Here is a 22020-nt window from a genome sequence, read left to right on the forward strand (position 1 = left end):
ACTCTCCAATTCTGCTTCATAATAGCTCTGCCATGATCTCGACCTGGCCTGAGTCAAGGTCCCCGTGTTAGTGGGGCCATCTAGAGAATGAAGGTCTATAAAGAGAAGGGGTTTACTAGAGTGGCCTATGGGCTGGGGTCCAGATGGCCCCACAATGGTTCTCTCCCACCGGAAAGTCCAAGAATCCAGCAGTTGCTCAGTCCACGAGGCTGAGTGTCTCCGCTGGTCTTCAGTGTACACCGAATCCCGAGTAAGCAGTCTCTGAGGCCAGTAAAGGAACGGACTTGCCAGCAAGAGTGAAAGCCAGCAGGCAGAGAGAGCAAGCCTCTTTACATAAACTGCCGGCAAAAGCGTGGCTGAGGGCGAGAGCACAGAGCCTTCCGCTGCCAACAATCCTCTGGCTCCCTCTCTTCACTCCCACGTCCTCTTCTCCACAGACAGCCTCATTCTGACCCAGACGACCTCCACCCACTCCTCATCCACTCCCCACAAAGCTCTTCCCTCCCCCAACCCTCACCTCCCCACCCTCTCCACCCCTCCATCTTATCCTCCATTGTCCCCTCACCCTGCAGTCCCCTCCCTCCCACGGCTCCCGAAAGGACTGATGGGGAGGAAGACTGGACACTGTGCCCAGCCTGAGCATCTGTAGGAGGAGACGGTGGTCCAGATGCTGTGCACACCTTACTCTGTGGGGAGGAAGGCTGGACACTGTGCCCAGCCTGAGCATAGGAGGAGACGTTGGTCCAGATGCTGTGCACACCTTACTCTGTGCAACCAGGAATCCAGCTTTTCCTCAGCACCAGGTTTTACTCTACAAGGGTCAGTAGAATTACTAAATAAAATTATTACTTTGTAATTATTATTTCATTACTAAATAAAATACCTTGTCAAGGCCAGCTAAATTTTTTATAAGAGAACAAATACATATTCTTGTCTGCTTATACCATCATAACAGCTTGGTTGTGGGTACCAAGGCAGCCATACATACTATACTATACAAATGAGTGAACACTGCTGTGTTCCAATAAAACTTTATTTATGGATATTCAAATTTGAATTTCATCTTTACTCATAGCACAAAGTACTATTTGACATTTTACATTAAATAAATGTTTACAACAGTTCACAGCACATACCTACACACACACAAAAAAAAAAAAACCAGTCAAACACAATTTGGCTCAGAGGAGATAATTTTTCAAACTCTGCTTGAAGAAACAAGTACTAATAAACCAGGAATGCTTTAACTTAATAAATCTGTCCACCACTTCAGGTTGTTCTTTGTCTTATTTTACAATCCTGAGGACTGAACCCAGGACCTCACACATGAGGAGCTATGATTTCTGGACTCTACAACACATTTCCCAGAAAGAAGCCATAGGCACCTCGTCTCAGCTAGGGCTTCTGTGCTGTGGTAAGCACCATGACAAACACAGGCAACAAGGAGAGGAGAGGGTTTGAATACACTTCCAGATCACAGTCCATCATCAAAGGAAGTCAGGACAGGAACTCAGGCAGGGCAGAGCTTCTCCCACCGCTTGCTCAGCTTGTCTGTTTATAGCACCGGGACCAGCAGTCCAGTGTAAAGATGTGTTGCTGCTTCACTTCGCCTGCCTAAGGCATCTGATGGGTTGAATAAAAAGCTGAACACCCAATAGCTAAGCAGTAGAGGGATGGGCAGAGCTGGTGGGCAGAGAGAATAAGGAGGAGGAAGAATCTAGGGGGTTCTCAGGGGAGAAGAGAAGGAGATGCCACGGGGCAGCCAGGCAGCCACCAGACAGACACACTTAGAGTAGGATATATAAAAGGAAAGAAAGGTAAAAAGTCCTGAGGCAAAGTGGAGATGAAGAGAAACAGGCTAATCTAAGCAATGAGAGCTAGTACGGCAAGCACAAGATAAGGCCAAGCATCCACAATAAACGCCAAGTCCCCATTCAGGACTTGGGAGCTGGTTGGTGACCCAAAGAAAGCCTGTGGCTCCTACAGTCCCACAAGGACTCACACTGACAACTTAGAGGCAGTGAACTGCACTATGGGAGCAAAGCATCACCAGGATGAGAGAGGAACGGGGATTCCTCCCCTGGGGGAGAGTCAACTCCAGAGCCTGGGGTGAGCCCCTCCCCTGGAGGATTCCCAGACTCCTTCAAAAAAGGCAAAAATAACCTCTTCCCTTTCTTCTCCCTCCTCTTCCTCTTCCCCCTCCTCCCCTTCCTCCCCTTCCTCCTTCTTCCCTTCTCCTCCCCTTCCTCCCGCTCAGAGTCATGCTCCAAGGAGCTGAGAATCATTGAAACATCTCCAGACTTGAGCCTGAAGTATGGGAAAAGAGTCCCAGAGAAGGAAGCTTCATGGAAGGAGAAAATGTGGGACATCTCACTCATGTTATAGAAGGAAATGTCACCTTCGCTGTAGTCCACAAACACCCCCACACGCTGGGGAGCTTGCCTAAAGGATAATGAAGCCCTCCCACTGTCAATATAGGCCCAGTATCCACTGTTAGACCGCCCCACAGTCCAAAACCCTTTCTCCGGACTCTCAAAGTACAAGCCTTCCCTCTCCACATCTTCCCAACAGACACCCAGAATCCACTTGCTGCTGCCTCCGTTCCTTATCTCCACCTCCCAGTAGCGTCTTCCGGAGGAGATGCCTTCCATGCCTAACACACAGAAGAGGTCATCCAGGCACGTAGTGGTATCCTTCCAGGTCACACGCCTCCTGTCCTGAGAGATGGCGAGGATGGGGTGGGCAGTGTCTGGATCCAGAGTGACAGACCCTGCAGGAGAGTTACCAGTCATGGGAGGTCCTCTCCAGCCCCTAAACAAGGCCTCAGCCATCCCACCTCCACCTCAAAGTCTCTTAGCTTCTTCAGGGGGACAAGTCCCTCCCAGAACAGCCTGTGACTCAAGACCATGACTGGCGAGCAGGGGAAGGGAACAAAAGGCCATCTAGGGGTTACAAGGTCACAGGGCCCTTGAGAACCAGACCCAGCGTAGTGAGCATCCCCTCTGCCTCCCAGACCACCACCACTGAAGTTGTCACCACAGTGAGCTGAAGGAGGGACCAGAGCAGGAGAGAAGAGCAGGAGGAGTGGCCCTAAGGACCAGAGTCACTCACAGGCCTGGAAGTGCTCCCTGCGCCAATCTACAAGAGAAGCACAGGTCATGGGAGGGGTTTCAGACACTGCACACATTTTGTCTGCAGCTCTTTTCTCAAACACAGGTCTGGCAGTGTGGGGACAATATTCTTGCCATACAGAGAGAGAGAGAGAGAGACAGAGACAGAGACAGGGAGACAGAAACAGAGAGAGACAAAGAGAGAGAAAATCTCCATTAGTAAGGGCAGGTCCTTGTGGCTCTCCTCTCCTCATAGGTTAACTCTTTTTTTTTTTTTTTTTTTTTTTTTTTGATTTTCGAGACAGGGTTTCTCCGTAGCTTTTGGTTCCTGTCCTGGAACTAGCTCTTGTAGACCAGGCTGGCCTCGAACTCACAGAGATCTGCCTGCCTCTGCCTTCCGAGTGCTGGGATTAAAGGCATGCGCCACCACCGCCCGGCTCATAGGTTAACTCTTATGCAGGTCTCTGGGTAGTCACAGCTTCCGACAGCTCAAGGAGACAACAATTACATTGTGCTGACTAACTTTTATGTGAGCTCGACACAAGATAGGGTAATCCGGGAGGAAAGAATCTAAATAGAGAAAATGCTTCCATAGGATTCACCTGTAGGCAAGTCTATGGGACATTTTCTTGATTGATGATTTATATGCAAGGGCCCAGCCCATTGTGGGCAGTGTCATTCCTTGGAAGGTGATCATAGAGAATATGAGAAAAGAAACCGAGCAAGTCAAGAAGCACAGTCCTACATGCACACACACATAAACACAAACACATACACACACAGGTACACTCAAAGCCTTTCCATAGGGACTTGACAAAAGAATTCCACAATTCTAACAGAAGGCTTCAGCTTACCAAAGGCCACACAGAGCTAGGAACCCCAGTTCCAGCATTACCTACCTCCTGCTAACACCCATTAAAGCCTGCCCACTAGCCCCCAAATGTAATCCTTCCCCTGGGCTCCAAATCCCAGCCTTTATTTTGACAAAAGGCTTCTGAATTACCAGAGGCCATGCTGTACTAGGAACCCCAGATACCAAGCAGGTACCAAGAACCCCAGAGCCAACATTGACATCCAAAACACCAGAGGTCACAAGAGTTGCAAAATCCCCAGTGAAAACAACTTACTGGATCGCAAGAATTGCTGGTCACCAGAATCCCATGCCACTCAGTCCAGACAACCAAAAAGGAAACAGAAATCAAGGGAAAAAATCTCCATGTGACAAACAAAAACTCAGAAATCACCATGTAAATCTATAATAACCCCAAACCCACATGACGAGCATAAGAACACAATCAACAATTGCTACAGCAACATGGCATCACCAGAACCCAGCTCTCCTACTACAGTCCTGGGAATTCCAACACAGCAGAAGCTCAAGAATCTTCTCAAGACAATCCAGACCCTTATAGAGGAAATTAATAAGTCCCTTAAAGAAATCTAGGGAAACACAAGCATGTGAAGGAAATGAATAAAACCAATCAAGACCTGAAAATGGAAATAGAAGCAATAAATAAAACTCAAACAGAGGGAATCTAGAAGATGCAAAAAACAGGTAAGTGAATAGGAACTACAGATGCAAGCATCATCAACAGAGTACACGAGATGAAAGAGAGAACCTCAGGCATAGAAGATATGATAGAAGAAATCGGTACACCAGTCAAAGGAAATGTCAAACCTAAAACTTCCTAACACAAAGCATCCAGGAAAGCTGGGACACTGTAAAAAGACAAAACCTAAGAATAATAGGAATAAAAAAAGATTTCCAGCTCAAGGAACTAGAAAATATTTTCAGTAAAATCATAGAAGAAAATTTACCTACCCTAAAGAAAGATACCTAAAAGTGTACATGAAGCTTACAGGAAACCAAATAGATTGAACCAGAAAAGAAAACCACCACCACCACATAGTACTCAAAACACTAAATGTACAGACGAGAAATGAGAGAGAGAGAGAGAGAGAGAGAGAGAGAGAGAGAGAGAGAGAGAGAGAGGAGAGAGGGAGAGAGAATATTAAAAGCAGCAGGGGGAAAAGGGGAAAGGCCAGGTAACATATAAAGGCAGACCTATTAGAATTACACCCAACTTCTCAACAGAGACTCAGAAGGGCCTGGACAATGTGCTGCAGTATCTAAGAGGCCAAAGATGCCAGCCCAGACTTCTATACCCAGCAAAACGTTCAATCACCATAGATAAAGAAAGAAAGATGTTCCATGACAAAACCAAACTGAAATAATATCTGCCCACAAATCCAGCTCTACAGAAGATACTAGAAGGAAAACTCCAACCCAAGGAGGTTAATTATACCCAAGAAAACACAGGAAATAATTTGTCGCCACCAAATCCAAAAGAAGGGAAGCACATGCATGTGTACACACACACACACTACCAACAACAACGACTATATCAAAATAACAGGAATTAACAATCATTGATCATTAATATCTCTCAATATCAATAGACTCAGTTCCCCAATAAAAAGACACAGGCTAACAGAATGGATACAAAAACAGGATCCATCCTTCTACTGCATACAAGAAGCACACCTCAACATCAAAGGTAGACATTACCTCAGAGTTAAGGGTTGGAAAAAAATTTTCCAAGCACATGGACCCCAGAAGCAATCTGTTGTAGCCATTCTAATATCTAAAAAAATAGACTTCAAACCAAAATTGATCAAAAGAGATGGGAAAGGACACTTCATACTCATCAAAGAGAAATCCATCAAGATGATTCTCAAAGCTGAACATCTGCAGCCCAAATGAAAGGGTGACCACTGATGCAGGTGCCTTTCTGTATGCTGTGAATATGTGTTATTACCATTGGTTAAAAAGGAAGCTGATATGGTCAATAGCCAGCCAGACTAGAGCCAGGTGGGAAATCCAAGCAAAAATACAGGAAAAAAAGAAGGTGGAGTCTGGGAAACTTGAACAGCTGCTGAAGGAGTGAGATGCCAGGGCATGATCCGGATGCCACGGGACACATGGTGATACACAGATAATCATAAGTGGGTTAGTGTATATGTAGAGCTAACCAGCAAGAGCCTGAGCTACTGCTCCAACATTTATAATTAACACTAAGCCTCAGAATGATTATCTCATAAGCAACAGCAGCAGAGACCAGCGGGTGGGAGAGAAACTGGTCCAGTGGGACTGGAGAACAGAGAAAAGCTTCCAACTACAACCCACACTGTAAGAGAAACATTACTGATGCTTAAATGACACAGCAAACCCCACACATTAATAATAGGAGGCTCAACACCCCACTCACACCAATCAACAGGTTATCCTGACAGAACTAACAGACATCATGAATCAAATGGGCCTAACAGATATTTACAGAGCATTCCACTCTAACACAAAAGACTGTACCTTCTTCTCAGCACCACCTGGAACCTTCTCCAAAATTGGCCATAGAACTGGTCACAAAACAGTCTCAACAGACACAAGAAAGTTAAAATAATCCCTACATCTAATCAGACCACCATGGAATAAAGTTGCATTTTAACAACAACAGAAAGTCTACAAACTCATGGGAACTGGGCAACTCTCTACTGAATGAGGTAAGGAAGAAATAAAGAAATTAAAGACTTCCTAGAATTCAAGGAAAATAAATCCACACCATTCCCAAGTTTATGGACACAATGAAAGCAGCACCAAGAGGACAGTTCATAGCACTCGGTGTCTTCATGAAGGCGGCAGAGGGAGTCCACACCTGCAGTTCATCGGCATATCTGGAAGCACTAGCGCAAACACACCCAAGAGGAGTAGACGGCAAGATATTATCAACCTCAGGGCAGAATCAATAAAACAGAAACAAAGAGAACAACACAAAGAATCAATGAAACAAAGAGTTGGTTCTTGAGAAAATCAACAAATTAGACAAACTAACTAAAAGACAGAGAGAGAATATCCAAATTAACAAAATCAAAATGGAAGAGGGAACTTAACAACAGACACAGAGGAAATAGAATTACTGGACAATCTAAAAGAAATGGACAATTTTTAATAGGTACCACTTACCAAAGTAAAATTAAGATTAGATATACAATTTAAATAGACTTTTAACCCCTAAGGAAATAGAAATAGCCATTAAGTCTTCCAATCAAAAAAAGAATCCTAGAGCCAGATAGTTTTGGAGCAGAATTATACCAGATTTTCAAAGAATAGCCAATATCAATACTACTCAAATTAGTCCACAAAATAGAAAGGGAAGGAACATGGCAAATTCATTTTATGAGGCCACAATAGCCCTGATACCCAACCCACAGAAAGGCTCAACAAAGAGAATTTTAGCCAACTTCCCTCATGAACATTGATGTAACGATATTACATAAAATACTCATAAATCAAATCCAAGAACATATTTTAAAAAAAAGATCACCCATCATGATCAATAGTTTCATCCCAGAGATGCAGAGATGGTTCACCATACAAAAGTCTATCAATGTAACCCACCATATAAACAGACTGAAAGGAAATAACCGCATGGATCAACCCATTAGATGTTGAAAAAGCCTTTCACAAACTCCAACACCCCTTCATGATTAAAAAAAAAATTCTTGGAGTGTGAGAGCCTACATGTGACTCAGTTTTCATCTGGAGTCATTTCTGACTTAAAGAAGTCATTTGAGGGGGCTGGAGAGATGGCTCAGTGGTTAAGAGCATTGCCTGCTCTTCCAAAAGTCATGAGTTCAATTCCCAGTAACCACATGGTGACTCACAACCATCTGTAATGAGGTTTGGTACCCTCTTCTGGCCTGCAGACACACAGACAGAATATTATATACATAATAAATAAATTTAAAAAAAGAAAAAGAAAGGAAGCTTGCCTGCTCTGTCTTTTCCAATAACCTTGAGGGCTTTGAGAGACATCTGATTCATCCCATAAGAAAAAAAAAACACTCTATCTAGTGAAAAATATACTGCTGATGACAAACCTCAGGAATGTCAAGACAAAAAAGTAAGGCTACTCTTCCAAGCACCCAGCACGTGTTGGAGAGGAAGCTGCTCACTCAAGGACAGGAATGGTCTTGTGGTTTGACACTGACTGACATCTGTGCTGTGCTTTGTTCTGCTTTTGTATATAAGCAAGTTCTGAAATAAACGCTCCACTGTTTGGCTGCTTGGGCATGACCAGACAGACTGCCCGATTCTATCCTGTCTTTTGTTTCTTTCATCTGACTTTTCTTTGGCCACAAGGATCTACCTATTAACCCTGACTCTGTAGGAGGAGCGGGCTCCTACTTTGGAGAGATGATGGATAAACGGGACATACCTAAACATAATAATTACAGCAGACCTATAGCCAACATCACATTAAATGGAGAGAAACTTAAAGCAGTTTCACCAAGATCAGGAACAAGACAAGGCTGTCCACTCTCTCCATATCCTTTGGCTATAGTACTCGAAGCTTTAACTAGAGCAATAAGACAACTAAAGTAAATCAATGGGATACAGGTTGGAAAAAAAGAAGTCAAAGTGTCACTTTGCAGATGATATGATAGTATACATAAGTGATCCCAAAAACTCTACCAGGGAACTCCTACAGCTGATAAACACCTTCAGCAAAGTGTCTGGATATAAAATTACGTCAAAGAAAAATCAATAGCCTTCCTATACATAAATCATAAATGGACTGAGGAAAAAAATCAGGGAGACAACGCCCTTTACAATAGCTATAAATGATATCAAATATGTTGGTGTAATTCTAGCCAAGCAAGTGAAAGACCTGTATATAGAGGGAGGTCCCTCAGGGCGTTGTATCTGGCTTGAATTCTTGCAGTGTTGGCCCTGGGCTTTTAACTGCCTCCTGGGATGCTGCTTTTTGTTACTGTTTCTTTTGTAACTGTTACTTTTTATGAATGTTACTGTTGCTGTTTGTGACTGTTACCTTGTAACTGCTACTTTTTGTGAATGTTACCTTTTGTTCTGTTACCTCTTTTTGGTTTGTTTTTGTTCTGTCTTGTTTTTCAAGATGGCATCTCTGTAGCTTTGGAGCCTGTCCTGGAACTAGCTCTTGTAGACCAGGTTGGCCTGGAACTCACAGAGATCCACCTGCCTCTGCAGCCCAAGTGCCAGAATGAAAGACAAGCGCCACCACTACTAGGCTGTTCTGTTACCTTGTGTGAATGTTACCTTTCATTACTGTTACTTTTTGTTACTGTTACCTTTGTAACTGTTGCCTTTTCTGAAAGTTATTTTTTTGTTCCTCTCACCTTTTGTCTGTGTGTTTGATTTTTATCTGAGTTCTTCCTGAAAGTTTCAAGGTCTTGGCAAAATTTGGTTATGAGAGGGCTTGGAAAACCAAGAAGCTCGGGCAGATGGGTCCTTCAGACAACTTCAGAGAAGAGAGTTTGGTTTGCAGAAACTGACTTCCAAAGAGGTGTAAATTGTGTAACAATAAAAAAGGTTTTTTGGAAGCAACCAGCTGTCAGTTCACTGGAAGCTGATACCTGGGATGCTGCAAAGTCTAAAATATACTTTGGAGTGACTCTGATTTTCCCATGGACCCATGCAAAACAGAACACTGACAAAAGTATGACAAGAACTTCACATCTTTGAAGAAAAAAATTATAGAATATGTCAGAAGATGGAAAGATCTCCCGTGCTCATGGATCAATAGGATTAATATAATAAAATTTGTCATCTTAACAAAAGCAATCTATGATTCAGTGCAATTCACATCAACATTCCAACACAATTCTTTACAGACCTTGAGAGAACAATACTCAACTTCAAATTTAAAAAAAAGGATACCTCAAACAATACTGTACAATAAAAGAATTTCCAAGAGTATTGCTAACCCTTATCTCAAACTGGACCAGAGTAATAGCAGTAGAAACTGCATGGCATTGGCATCAAAACAGACAGGTTGGTCAAAGGAATCAAATTGAAGACCCAGAAGTAAGCCACACACCTATGGACACCTTATTTTTTTTTATAAAGAAGCCAAAAATTATACAATAGAATACAGAAAGCAATGATGCCAGTCCAACTGGATGAGTACATGTGGAAGAATGCAAATAGATCCATGTCTATCACCCTGCACAATATTCAAGTCCAAGTGGATCAAAGACCTCAACATAAAACCAGATACACTAAACCTGATGGAAGAAAAAGTGGGAAGTAGCATGGAACACCTTGGCATAGGAGACAAGTTCCTAAATATAAGACCAGTAGCACAGACACTGAGAGCAACAGTTAATGAGTGGGACCTCCTGAACTGAAAAGCTTTTTGAGGCAAAGAATATGGTCAAAAGGACAAAACAGCAGCCTGCAAGATGGGAAAAGATCTTCACCCACATCTGGCAGAGGACTCATATTCAAAATATATAATGAACTCAAGAAACTAGACATCAAAATACCAAATAATCCAATTAAAAATGGAATACGAATCTAAACAGAGAAATCCCAACAAAAAATAAATATTTAAAAAATAAAGAAGAGGCCGGGAGGTGGTGGTGCACGCCTTTAATCCCAGCACTTGGGAGGCAGAGGCAGGCGGATCTCTGTGAGTTCGAGACCAGCCTGGTCTACAAGAGCTAGTTCCAGGACAGGCTCCAAAACCACAGAGAAACCCTGTCTCGAAAAACCAAAAAAAAAAGAAAGAAAGAAAGAAAGAAAGAAAGAAAGAAAGAAAGAAAGAAAGAAAGAAGAGATAATGTATGTGAGCAATTCTAAGTTGTAAGTTGGTTCCCATGATGCAACATCACAGAGAGTCATATATAATTTCAAGTGGATCACACAGGCCCCAGCAAGACCACAAACATCCTGTAGGCCTGAACAAACTCAGAACACCTGGTCTAAACACCCAATCTCTGAGCAGCCAGGTGCTCTGGAGAAGGAATCCAGCAGGGAATGCAGAGGAGAGAGAGAGAGAGAGAGAGAGAGAGAGAGAGAGAGAGAGAGAGAGAGAGAGCACCAATAGACCAGAGGACTAGGAAGAAAAAGAACTCAAAGCTGAGACAAAAGCAGAGGAATCCCAACTACAAGGAGGACTCGGGACCAAAGACTAAATGAGTCCTGAGCTGCCTGACCTGACTTCTGGAATCTTCCTTCCACAGCATCATCATGACCTCCACCAGTCTCTACCTGTAGACCCATATTTCTATATGGTATGGCTGCCAGGCTCTAAAGCCATAGTCAGTATCTGAAGTGGTCACGTAACCTTCCAGACAGGCTGTCTCTACCTAACAAAAGGTCAGGATGTGGTTTTGCTCCTTTCTTTTTATTTGGAGAATGCCTGATAGACATGCTGATTCAAGTCTACCTGATGTGACAGCTAGTGTACAAAGCCGACAGGTGTGACTAAAAGCCATTTGCCTGATTACCTAGGAGGCAGAATACTAATGTATTTACCCCTCAGTTTATGTTTTGATATATAAGGCTGCTTGGAGAATAAACGAGAAAATTCTTCAGGGTGTGAACTCAGGATTTCATGAGGGACCACTGAGAATCTCCCTCCCAATAAAAAGATGTGAGTTGTGTCTTTATTCCCGCGCTTCCACGCCAGTCCAGAGAGAGATAGTTTATGTTGGGGTCTGGTCCAGAGAAATAATTTAGAGTCCTGGCTAGCAACAGAGCCCAACATCTACTCAAAGGTGAACTGGCCACTAACCCTGCTCCTAGAAGATGCCCACTGAACCAGGTGACTGCAGACTGGGCCATGCTGATGGTGACAATGACTTACACCAGAGAACAAACCAGAATGTATTTTGTGAGCCTGAGGAGGCTCCCTGTGGTGTTCTGATGAAGGCTCAGCAGTGACAAGGACAGAAGGACACTCATCCTGCCAGAGAGTGGGTGGGAACACACACGCACACATAGAGAAGAGGATGACAGAAGCTGGAAAAGGTGAGGAAACATGAGAGCTGGTGCTGTGTGAGGTGAATACATGTCTGTGCACAGGGACAGGGTACCAACAACAGATCAGAGGAAAGTCCACGTGAGCACAGCGCGTGGGAACACAGACACAATGGCGTTCATTAGGGTTCCTTAGAGAAGCATGAGCCATGGATGAGCGACCACAACGCTAAGGAAAAAATCTCCCTCCCCCAACAGCCATGAACTGTCTACATATGAACTGGGAAGAGCCTGATTATGAGGCCTCCCCCAGCCCCTTCATCTGCCCCATAGAGAGGGTAACAGAGATGACTTAGCAAGGATAATGGAGCTTGTCACCAACCCAGACAACCTGAGATTGATCCCGGGGACCCACTTCATGGAAAGAAAGCAAAGACTTCTTGAAGTTGTCCTCTGATCCCCACATTCATGTCAGCACACACACATGCCACTTACACACATGTGCACACATATACCACACACATGTACACACACATACAACACACATGAACACACATGTGCACATATATACCACACACATATTTACACATGCACACACATACCCCACACACACATATGCACACACACATACAACACACACATACAACACACACAAACACACTTACAGAACACACACACAGAGTGAGATAGAAAAAACATCTTGGGAAGGGCAGGCCGTGTGACTCCTCTCTCCTAATGTGTCCAGTCTTGTGCAGACGTCCTTTGGGCAGTCACTGCTTCTGACAGCTCCAAGGACAATGGCTACATTGTGCTGACAAGCTTCTTTGCCAGCTTGGCACAAGGTAGGGTCATCTGGGAAGGAAGAATATTAACTGAGAAAATGCTTCCATAGGATTGGCCAGTAGGCAAGCCCGTGGGGAATTCTCTTGGTTGATAGATGATTGATAGTTGATACCGGAGAATGCAGCCCGTGGTGGGCTGTGTCATCACATGGACAGTGGTCATAGGAATATGGGAAAAGAAACAGAATAAGCCAGGTGACTAATGCGGTACCCAGCAGTCCTCCATGGACTCTGCATTCGCTCCGAACTCCACATCCTGCCCGGTGTGACTTACTGCCTTGACTTGCTGTGGTATGGACTGGAAGTGTGAGTCACACAAACTTTCCTCCTCAAGCTGCTTTTCCTCACAGCAGGGGAAACCCTAAGACCCGTGTTCTGCCCAGAGGATAGCAGTCTCCAGAGTCACGCACCTGCATACAGCTGGGCCTTCCTCCAAGCTGCAAAGGAACATATTCTCCTGAGAACCAATCAGAACAGCTCACTCAAACAGTCCACCAACCCATCCTCCCTCCATTCTGAAGGTGAGGGTAACCTAGGAGGAGAGAGGACCCTGAGCTGGATTTTGCAAGATGCAGAGGCAGCAAAGTATTATGGGAAATTCCCTAGACCACAGATGAGAACGATGGTGCTTTAGGGTTAAGTCTCCCATTGTCCCAATTCTGTGTGGATTTTTTAGCTGTAAAATGGCTGCCTCTACTTCAAAACTCAAAACTTAAATAATAATAGTAATAATAATCTATAATTGTTCAGTCTCACTCTTAATCAAAACCTTGCTATATAAGGAAAAAAATTATTTGACAATTGTCAGAAACCATGACGATATCAGCACTTCTTGGAAAGATAGATTTAGAGATGTTCTGAAGAGAAGAATGTGTATAAACACGGACAGGAAGTGAGTTCTGGGTGAAGCAGCCACTGTTCCTCGTGGACGCTTAAATATTTCTACAGCAGGGCACCACTATTCCACGGGCACCCAGCTCATCATCCCTACCCACTCAGGTCTGCAGCCCCGGCTCTGCCCATCACTTTGACCAACACCTTCAGAGCTGAGGGAACCGACTCCCTGGGGGATGACTGCGGAATGGGTGGAGGTCACACTCCAGGGTCTGTGACCTGATTTACTTATAAACATCTCCTGCTGGTTGGCTTTTTGTCAACTTGGCACAAGCTAGAGTCATCTGAGAGGAGGGAGACTCAGCAGAGAAAATGCCCCCATCAGTACGGCTGCAAGCAAGGCTGTGGGGCGTTTTCAAGATTGAGGATTATTATAGAAGGGGTCAGCCCACTGAGGATAGTGTCAGTACTAGGAAGGGGATCCTGGAGAGGATCAGCAAGCAGGCTGAGCAGGCCACTGGGAGCGAGACAGCAAGCGGTCGTTCTCTGTGACCCCTGCTTCAGTTCCTGCCCCAGGTTCCTGCCTGCATCTTCACTGAAAGTTTAACCCTGTTGTTGGGCTCCCAGGGCAGGCAATAGTCCAGAGCTAATGGAGGCAAAAGTCAACAATACAGACGACAGGCATTGGTGGGAATAAGACCCGGGGCACAGAACACATCCACAGACCCAGGTCTTCCAGCTCTGAGCAGAGATCTGGAAAAGCCCATAGAACAGGCTTCCCCTTCCCAGAACCTTCCACCTATGTCCCCTCAATGGGTCCCCATTCTGCCTAGAATCAAGGAGAGGGCACCCCTGGGCGCATGTGCACAGGGAACCATGGGACATTGGGGCAGTCACTCACCAGCCATATAAGCTGCCTTCCTCCGGTCTGAAAAAGAACATGGAGAACTCAAGTGAGCTGCTGGGCTACTGAGGGGACACAGAGTCAGGAGGAAAAGCACAAAGGGACACACAGGGCTCGGGAAGGAAAGCATGACTCACCCAGCTCCTCCTGGAGTGAGCCTGAAAGACAGTGAGAAGACAGGATCTGTGCACTTGGCAGAAAAACAGGAAACAATGCTGTTTCCCACTAGTCTACACTAGAGCCCAGCTGACCCCAGGACTCCAGCCCTGCTCTCGGGGCTTTGGGGGCCACCTACTCTGATCCCAGACCCTGGATCTTCCTGGAGACCCTGGCCCAGTCCTTCACTGCCATCGGGACTTACACATTGTCTTCAGCGCATGCTCCTTTGTCTTCTGCAACTCCTCCTGCTCATGCCGCAGATTCTCCCGTTCCTGATGCACCTGCAGCCTTGCACGCCGCTCCCTTCTGAGAAAACAGCCAGACCCTAGGACTAGAAGTCCCATCACGGTCATGCTCACTGCGAAAGCTGGCATCCAGGGAGAAGCCTGCGGGAAGAAGGGCTCTGTGGCCCAGGCAGAGAGCCAGTGAGGGGCACACCTGAGGACAGCCAGCCCAGCACACTCCAGAAAGGCCATCCACTTCCCGAGCTCTGTAGGAGTGAGGAACCGCCCTCACCTGGGATGAACATGGCCATGGCCTTCTCCTGGCCCAGGATGGGATTGAAGGTGGAGCAGGTCACACTCCCCAAGGACCTGTCTCTCACCACCAATGTGCTCTCCATGCTGAACAGACCTTCAGCATCTTCAGTGTGGGTCTCAGAGGATGCTGGGAGCTTCTCCCCTCTGGAGTCTCTCCAGTGCACCTGGGGCTTCGGGTACCACCCTGAAGCACTGCATACCACACACACACCACCATCTTCTGTACCTTTGATGTGCACTTCAGGGACAGAGCCCATCCCTGCAGGAGTACACATGTGAGGACCCTAGAAGACCCTTTAGGCTCAGGGATCCCAGGATCACCTGTGTGTCTCACAGGAACCTCTCATGGGAAACACAGGTATTGAAGAGGAAAGCCCTCTAGGGCTGGAACCAGGATTTGCCCCGATTGCTCAGCAGCAGAAAGATAACAGTGTCCACTGCTATGGGAAGAGGGCACGGGCCACTCTTCTATCAACCACAAGACCCAGAGGTAGAAACCATCACTCCATCTCCCCATTCTCCACACACCTGTGAGCCCCAGGACAGCAGGACACCTAGCTCCACCCAGGGAAGCCCTGAGCGCCCTTCATCCTCTACCCGATCATTTGTCTAAAGCATGGATCATCATGTCTCACGGACGTCTCTTTGGAGCTCTCTGACTTTTTCTGCCTACGCCTCTAAAATAGGAAATCCAACAGCTGGTGTTTACCATGACATTGGCAGAATCCCTGGTCCCCAGAACAAGGCCCAGTACATTTAGGGACTACACATATAGAATTTAGATTGACTTAACCTATAGAAGAATGTATCACCTATTTCTCAATTTAAAAAAGGAAGCTAAAATAAATAGAAATAAAATGTTGGCCCAGAGCCTTGTATGACATAGCATGTCTGTGAGCCCAGAACTAGGAAGAAGCAGGAGGATCCAATGTTCAGGGTCACCCTCTACGTCATGGCTGGCTTCACCACAGTCTGGTCTACATAAGACATTGCTCAAAAATAAATTAGGGAGCTGAGTGACATGATCCCTTACTTTCCTCCCACACACAGGTCCCCCAACATCTTTAGAACAGGGATCAGTTAACCAACCTGCCACCTTCAGCTCCAAGATGGCCTCTTCATAGAAGAAACCCTGTCTGAAGAAGCAGACATACATCCCTCTGTCTGAGACCTGGACATTTCCAATGCGCACAGCAGCCTTGCCTTGGTGGAACTGGTCCTTCACCAGCGAGGTGCGTCCTGAATACCCAGCCATCTGCTCTTGTTTCTGCTCTTGTTGGTCCCGGTACACAAACACCGCTTCTGAGAATCTGGAGCGGAACCACCTGAGCTCCATCTTCTCCACACTCACGGCTGGAGACAGGGAGCAGGGAAGTATGGCTTCCCCACCTGGAGCAGCCACGACGGGGTCTGAGGGACCAAACACCCGGAATTGCTCTGTGGACACAGATGTCACCATGAGAGGACTGAAGAGACACAGGTTAAAGCAGAGAACACCCACTATGACACAAAATGTCCTGGGAGCTGGGGGTGAAGGCTGGATGAGGTTGCTCTAGGCATTGTGGGTTAGGCGCCTTGTACAAGAGATCTTCAGAGTCAAGCAGTGCAGCCCATAACTCATGGGAAAAACTCCCCATTCTGCCTGTGCCCCTGGCCCCAGACCCTTCCATTAGGAAACCTCTCGTTCGTTCCCTCTCCAGCGTGCGTGCACTGGTCCCAGGTGCCTTTCAGGTAACTGGGTCTCAGCCCAGAGCTCAGGCTTGAGTAGGTCTGGCCTGGGCCAAGATCCTGCCTTTGTAAAATCCCTGCAGATGCTCGCACCTTGGGTTTGAGAACGCACCTTGAGAAACACAGTTCTACCTGGTCTGTCTTAGACCACACACAGGAAACTCATAACCTCCAGCCCTGCATTCACTGTATTAGCGCACATCCTTCCTCCACTGAATTAACGTGAACTTTAAGACACAGAGCAAAGGCCTGGAGAGAGGGCTGAGCAGCCAAGAACACTAATTCCACTTGCAGAGGACCCGGGTTCCATTCCCAGCACTCACGACTGTCTGTAACAGTCTTCTAGACTCTGTGGGTATCAGACATGAAGGGGGCAAACAGTCATACTTTCTGGAAAAAGCACCCATATACATGGAGCCGAAGGCTACTTCTGTGAAAAATCATCCAGCACTACCAGGAATCCCAATAGCTTTTTTGATAAAGAAGAAAGATGGCTGCCTCAGTTTGAGTGCCCTTGGCCCTCTAGCCCAGAAGGACTGTGATACTGGGACTGAGGGTACCATCTGCTGCAGGACCTCCCACCCTCAGCCCTGCAGGACCTCCCACCCTCAGCCCTGCAGGATCTCCCACCCTCAGCCCTGCAGGACCTCCCACACTCACCTCTGCAGGACCACCCACCCTCAGCCCCTGCTTCTCTCGGCCTGGCTCACTCTGCTTCAGCCAACCCTGGCCTCTGCTGGCCTCTGCGGCTCCTCACACCCTGGCACACTGCCAGCTCCAAGGCTGTTCCCAGCTCTGCTCTCCAGATAGGGTGTGGCTGCTGTGCTCAGGCTGGGCGAGAACTCGCAATTTTACAGTCTCATCCTCTCGAACGCTCATGCAAGCAGGCTCAGGCTAGATCTTATTAGTAACTCACCGTAAATGGAACACTAGAAAACCCCTAGGTCCCAGTATTAACGAGTCTGTGCACATCTGAGCAGCCTGGTACGTGGCGGATCCCCGTCACTGCAGGGAGACATGGGGAGAGAGAGCAGAGCACACTCACCTGTGGTCGCCCGGGTAAGCAGCTGTGCAAGGACAAGCAGGCAGGTCACGTGGCCGAGCAGAGCATGCTTGCAGCAGTTGTCCATGTCCTCGGAGCCGGGGAGACACAGGTGGGGAGACCAAGACCCTTGGGCTGCGGCAGGAGGCAGGTTCCACACAGAGCTTGGACACCTGAGCAGGGAGAGGATCATCAGGGCTGGTGTCAGCCATACTGGACAAAACACGTCTATACTACCAGGGTGAACGCCCCCACAACCCAACACTGACAAATACCCATGCCCGGGTTCCTCCCAGCCATGCAGAACAAGACTGGGGAGCTGGGGACATCCAAGTCCTTCCTTTCCACCCCATGCCCAGCCACAGTGCAGCCAAGCTTTACCCAGAACCCAGGCCCTGCTTTTCTCAGCACCCTGAGGAGAGCCCAGAGGAGACACCATCAATCCCACTCTCCATGTCCACACTGCCTGTGACCCCAGACACGGAGCCTGTGCCCACCCCTCCCTCGGGAACAGCATGGCCGCCTCCTGTGCTTCTACTGCCCCGTGTCTATGACCAGGCCTCATCTGGGCAGCTCCAGAGACAGACATGTCCCCGAGAGGGCTGTGCTGCCCATCACGCGGGCCTTGGACGAGTGTTTGGTTGTGGAGTTCTCCACACTTCAGTCCAAGCCCAGTCCCCGCCATGGTTCCAGGCCATCACCCCACACTCGGCAGGTCTCTCTCTCTCTCTCTCTCTCTCTCTCTCTCTCTCTCTCTCTCTCTCACACACACACACACACACACACACACACACGTTCCACAGACAGGTTTATCCTCCTCTCTCTGTCCTTGATAAAGACCCTGCGTGGTGAAGACAGGCTTGAAAAGAACATAAATAAACCCTAGTCTGCCCCAATCACCGCTCTTTAGAAGGTTAGGGAAGGGGGCAGCCTAAAGGCCAGAGAAGGACAAACTCAAGGACCTCTAAGGTGTCTCCAGGCTCAGTCACCAGGCATGTGACCTGCTGGGACTCACCGAACATAAACTCCTCCCTGGTTTCTTCCTCAGGCTCCAGGTATCTTCAGAGCAAACATACCTGCTTCTCTTTGCTCCCAGCTTTGAAAGGATGTGGCTGCATGGGGGATGGTTCAAGATCCCAGAGGACTGGGGTTGGAGAGATGGCTCAGCGGTTAAGAGCAGTGACTGTTCTTCCGGAGGACCTGAGTTCAATTCCCAGCAACCACATGGTGGCTCACAACCATCTGTAATGAGATCTGGCACCCTCTGGCCTGCAGGCATCCATGGAGGCAGAATGTTGTATACATAATAAATAAATAAAATTTAAAAAAAAAAAAAAAAAAAAGATCCCAGAGGACTTAGCAGACCCCAGATCTTCCTCCCAGAGTTCAGTCCTGCTCCATGGTGCTCCCACAGTGCTAAGCTCGGCTCTCCCCAACACCAAGCTCTGGATCCCACATCTCCAACAGCATCATGGTTTCTAGGCCCGCAGACAAGAAGCAGAGCCTGGCACGAGCTGTCGTGGCCTCTGCAGAGGCTTTGTCCCAGCCGGCTCCAGCAGAACGCTCCCAGTCGGTAGAGCAATCGGAACATCAAAACTGAAAGCTGATGTGAACAGGGTGTGTGTTCCTTCTGCTTGTTCCTTTCTCTGTCAGGAAGAGGTAAAAGTTCACCTCACCACCCCACTCCACCCCTACTCTGCCACCAACAACCCTGCCTGCTGGGGAGATTCCTGAGCGAAGCACGATTAATAGAAACTCAGAGAGAGAAATTGGGGTTCAACCTGAAGATCTGAAAAGCAAAGCAGTCAGACTCTGTTCTTCCCTCGACCTCAGTTCGAGAATGGCGATCCTGCTCCGGGGATCTCAGAACGGGACTGAGACCGAGAGCTGTCTCCTCCTGTTTGATAATCCTCTCTCGTTCTAGGAGTAAAGACGTGCACCACTGGTATTAAAGGCATGCACCTCCCGGTCTCTATGGCAGCTAAAGGTGTGTTACCACTGCCTGGTCTGTAAGGCTGGAAGGCTGACCAGTGGGGCTGTTTTATTCTCTGATCTTCAGGCAAGCTTTCTTTATTAAAATGCAGATGAAATGCTGACACCAGAGGCGGACACGTTGTAAGGAAATGCTCTGGGTGAGAGAAGGGGGAAAGGAATCCTCACTGACTCTCTGTTCAGCATCAGGAGCGGGGCTGGGCCCACCAGAGTTATGTCAGCCCCGATCACAACTGCAAACAGAGACAATGTCGTGGGTTCTGTTACAGCTCCAGGAACTACTAACATGAGGGGAAGGTAGGTCTTTCAGAAACCTGTCCTCCCTGTGCCCATCCCATCTGCTTGAACTAGAGCTACAGAGGGTTCTGGGACACCATGTGGCTACTGGGTCAACAAGGACTCATAACCATGGAGGCATCTCTCCAGGCCCTTGAAAACAACTTCAGATTTGGAGAAAGAAAGCAAAGCTGGTACAGAATCCTCGCAGCCTCACCTTCAGTCATTCCCAGCCCTACCCAACCCCCACTCCACACAGCACAGATTCAGCAGGAACCTGCAAGGAACCTTAGACTCCAGGTGCCTTGATGTTATAAACCTTATCTCCTCCTGGGTCCCCAGTCTATACCTTCCCTGGGGGAGGGGAGGAGAGACTATGACCAGGAGCAGATCAGACAGCCTGAGAGGACACTAACTGACCTGACTGCTTGTCCACTCTGTCCTCTCCCAGGGCATCGTGGTCACATCAGCTGCACTGACCGTAAGCACTGGTACAGAAACCACAGCTGGCTGTGCTGGTGGACACGTGATCCTGATGCTGTGGAGTGAGGCAGGCCTGCCCTCGCAGTGCTCAGAAGGGAGAGGCCAGGTGATCAGGAACTCAGGGACATCTGCAGCTACACAGAGAGCTGTGGAGCCCATAAAAATACAGGCTCATTTCCACCTTGTCTGAGGGTCAGAGAGTTTGGAGATTTGACAGGCATAGTTGCACATCCTAACTCACGAGGTGATTGCCTGGTTCTTTTGAAATTAAGATAGTTGCATACCATCTTTACATGTGGTCGGGATATGCAAATGTGCTTCTGCTCCTTCTTCAGTAACTATGAGGTCAGCTAGGGAAGGGAAGTCTTCAGCATATGTGACCAGAGCTCCTTTGCTACCTAGACAACAAAATGCTGATGATTTGATGTCTCAGAGCGATGAAGCTGTCGACTGTGTGAGTTATCCTTTGTATCACGTTAATAAAGCCTTTTGTTACCTTCTGCCCCCATTTATATTAAATATAAAAGCTATAAAAAATAAATGCTGGTAAAACTTCAGGATTTTTAACTGAAATGTCCTCCCAACACTATGTTTTCTGTCATATTATTTTAATTCGTCTTCAAATTCTTTGCTTATATTTCTTCAATTCCCATGCCCTTATCTTCTAAAAAGTGTTTTAGTTGAGGCTAGTCCTTGACAGAGAGTTCAAAACCAGCCTGAGCTGTGTGAATGCAGTCTCAGAAGGTGAGAGGCTGTGAGGTGGCTGACACTTTAACACCAGCACAGACAGAGCAGATGGACCTCTGTCTGCCTGAGTCCAGCCTGGTCTAAATATTGAATTTCAGAACAGCTCTGTAGAGAGAAAAGAAAAAGAAAGAAATAGAGAAAAGAAACCACAACAAAGCAAAAGAAGGGGTGGATATGATTTAGCAGATTATAAACGCCCTGGCCACCAACTCCGACAACCTGAGTTTCAGCACTGAGTCCACCACCCTATGACTCCCGAGTGTCAGCCATGACACGGGCACAGCAGGTCTCATGTTCCTGCACTCACACCCACGCACACACATCTAAAACATATTAGATGAAGAACGGTTTCTTAAATCTTTATTTTTATTCAATATGCATTCATATCTTCTTATGTTTGTGCATGTGTGTCTCACGTGTGCCTGGTTGTCACAGAATCAGAAGCTAAAAATGTGAGCAGCTGTGTGGGGCTGGGAACTGACCCCACGTCCTCCTGTGTGGGGCTGGGAACTGACACCACGTCCTCCTGTGTGGGGCTGGGAACTGACCCCACGTCCTCCT

The 22020-nt window shown here is 47.1% G+C and overlaps 1 protein-coding gene across 1 annotated transcript; it reads right to left on the minus strand.

The window, feature by feature from the left end:
- Positions 1-1788: 1788 nt before the first annotated feature.
- Positions 1789-18112, minus strand: LOC130862166 (butyrophilin subfamily 3 member A2-like). Its single transcript, XM_057751631.1, has 9 exons — positions 17965-18112; positions 16281-16628; positions 15169-15450; positions 14855-15055; positions 14631-14651; positions 14491-14517; positions 13166-13192; positions 3112-3138; positions 1789-2770 (listed from the first exon to the last, which is right to left on the minus strand). Exons 1-9 carry the CDS (start codon positions 18047-18049, stop codon positions 2031-2033), a joined length of 1758 nt encoding a protein of 585 aa, XP_057607614.1. The 5' UTR covers positions 18050-18112; the 3' UTR covers positions 1789-2030.
- Positions 18113-22020: the final 3908 nt, after the last annotated feature.

Source organism: Chionomys nivalis, chromosome 19 (genome assembly GCF_950005125.1).
Source record: "Chionomys nivalis chromosome 19, mChiNiv1.1, whole genome shotgun sequence".
Lineage (NCBI taxonomy): Eukaryota > Metazoa > Chordata > Mammalia > Rodentia > Cricetidae > Chionomys > Chionomys nivalis.

Coding starts and splice junctions, on each gene's coding strand:
- LOC130862166 (XM_057751631.1), bottom strand. CDS start 18,049: ATGGACAACTGCTGCAAGCATGCTCTGCTCGGCCACGTGACCTGCCTG. Junction 15,451..16,280: donor CTTGGAGCTGAAGGTGGCAG/GTTGGTTAACTG, acceptor GTACTCCTGCAG/GGATGGGCTCTGTCCCTGAA. Junction 14,518..14,630: donor CTCACTCCAGGAGGAGCTGG/GTGAGTCATGCT, acceptor GTTCTTTTTCAG/ACCGGAGGAAGGCAGCTTAT.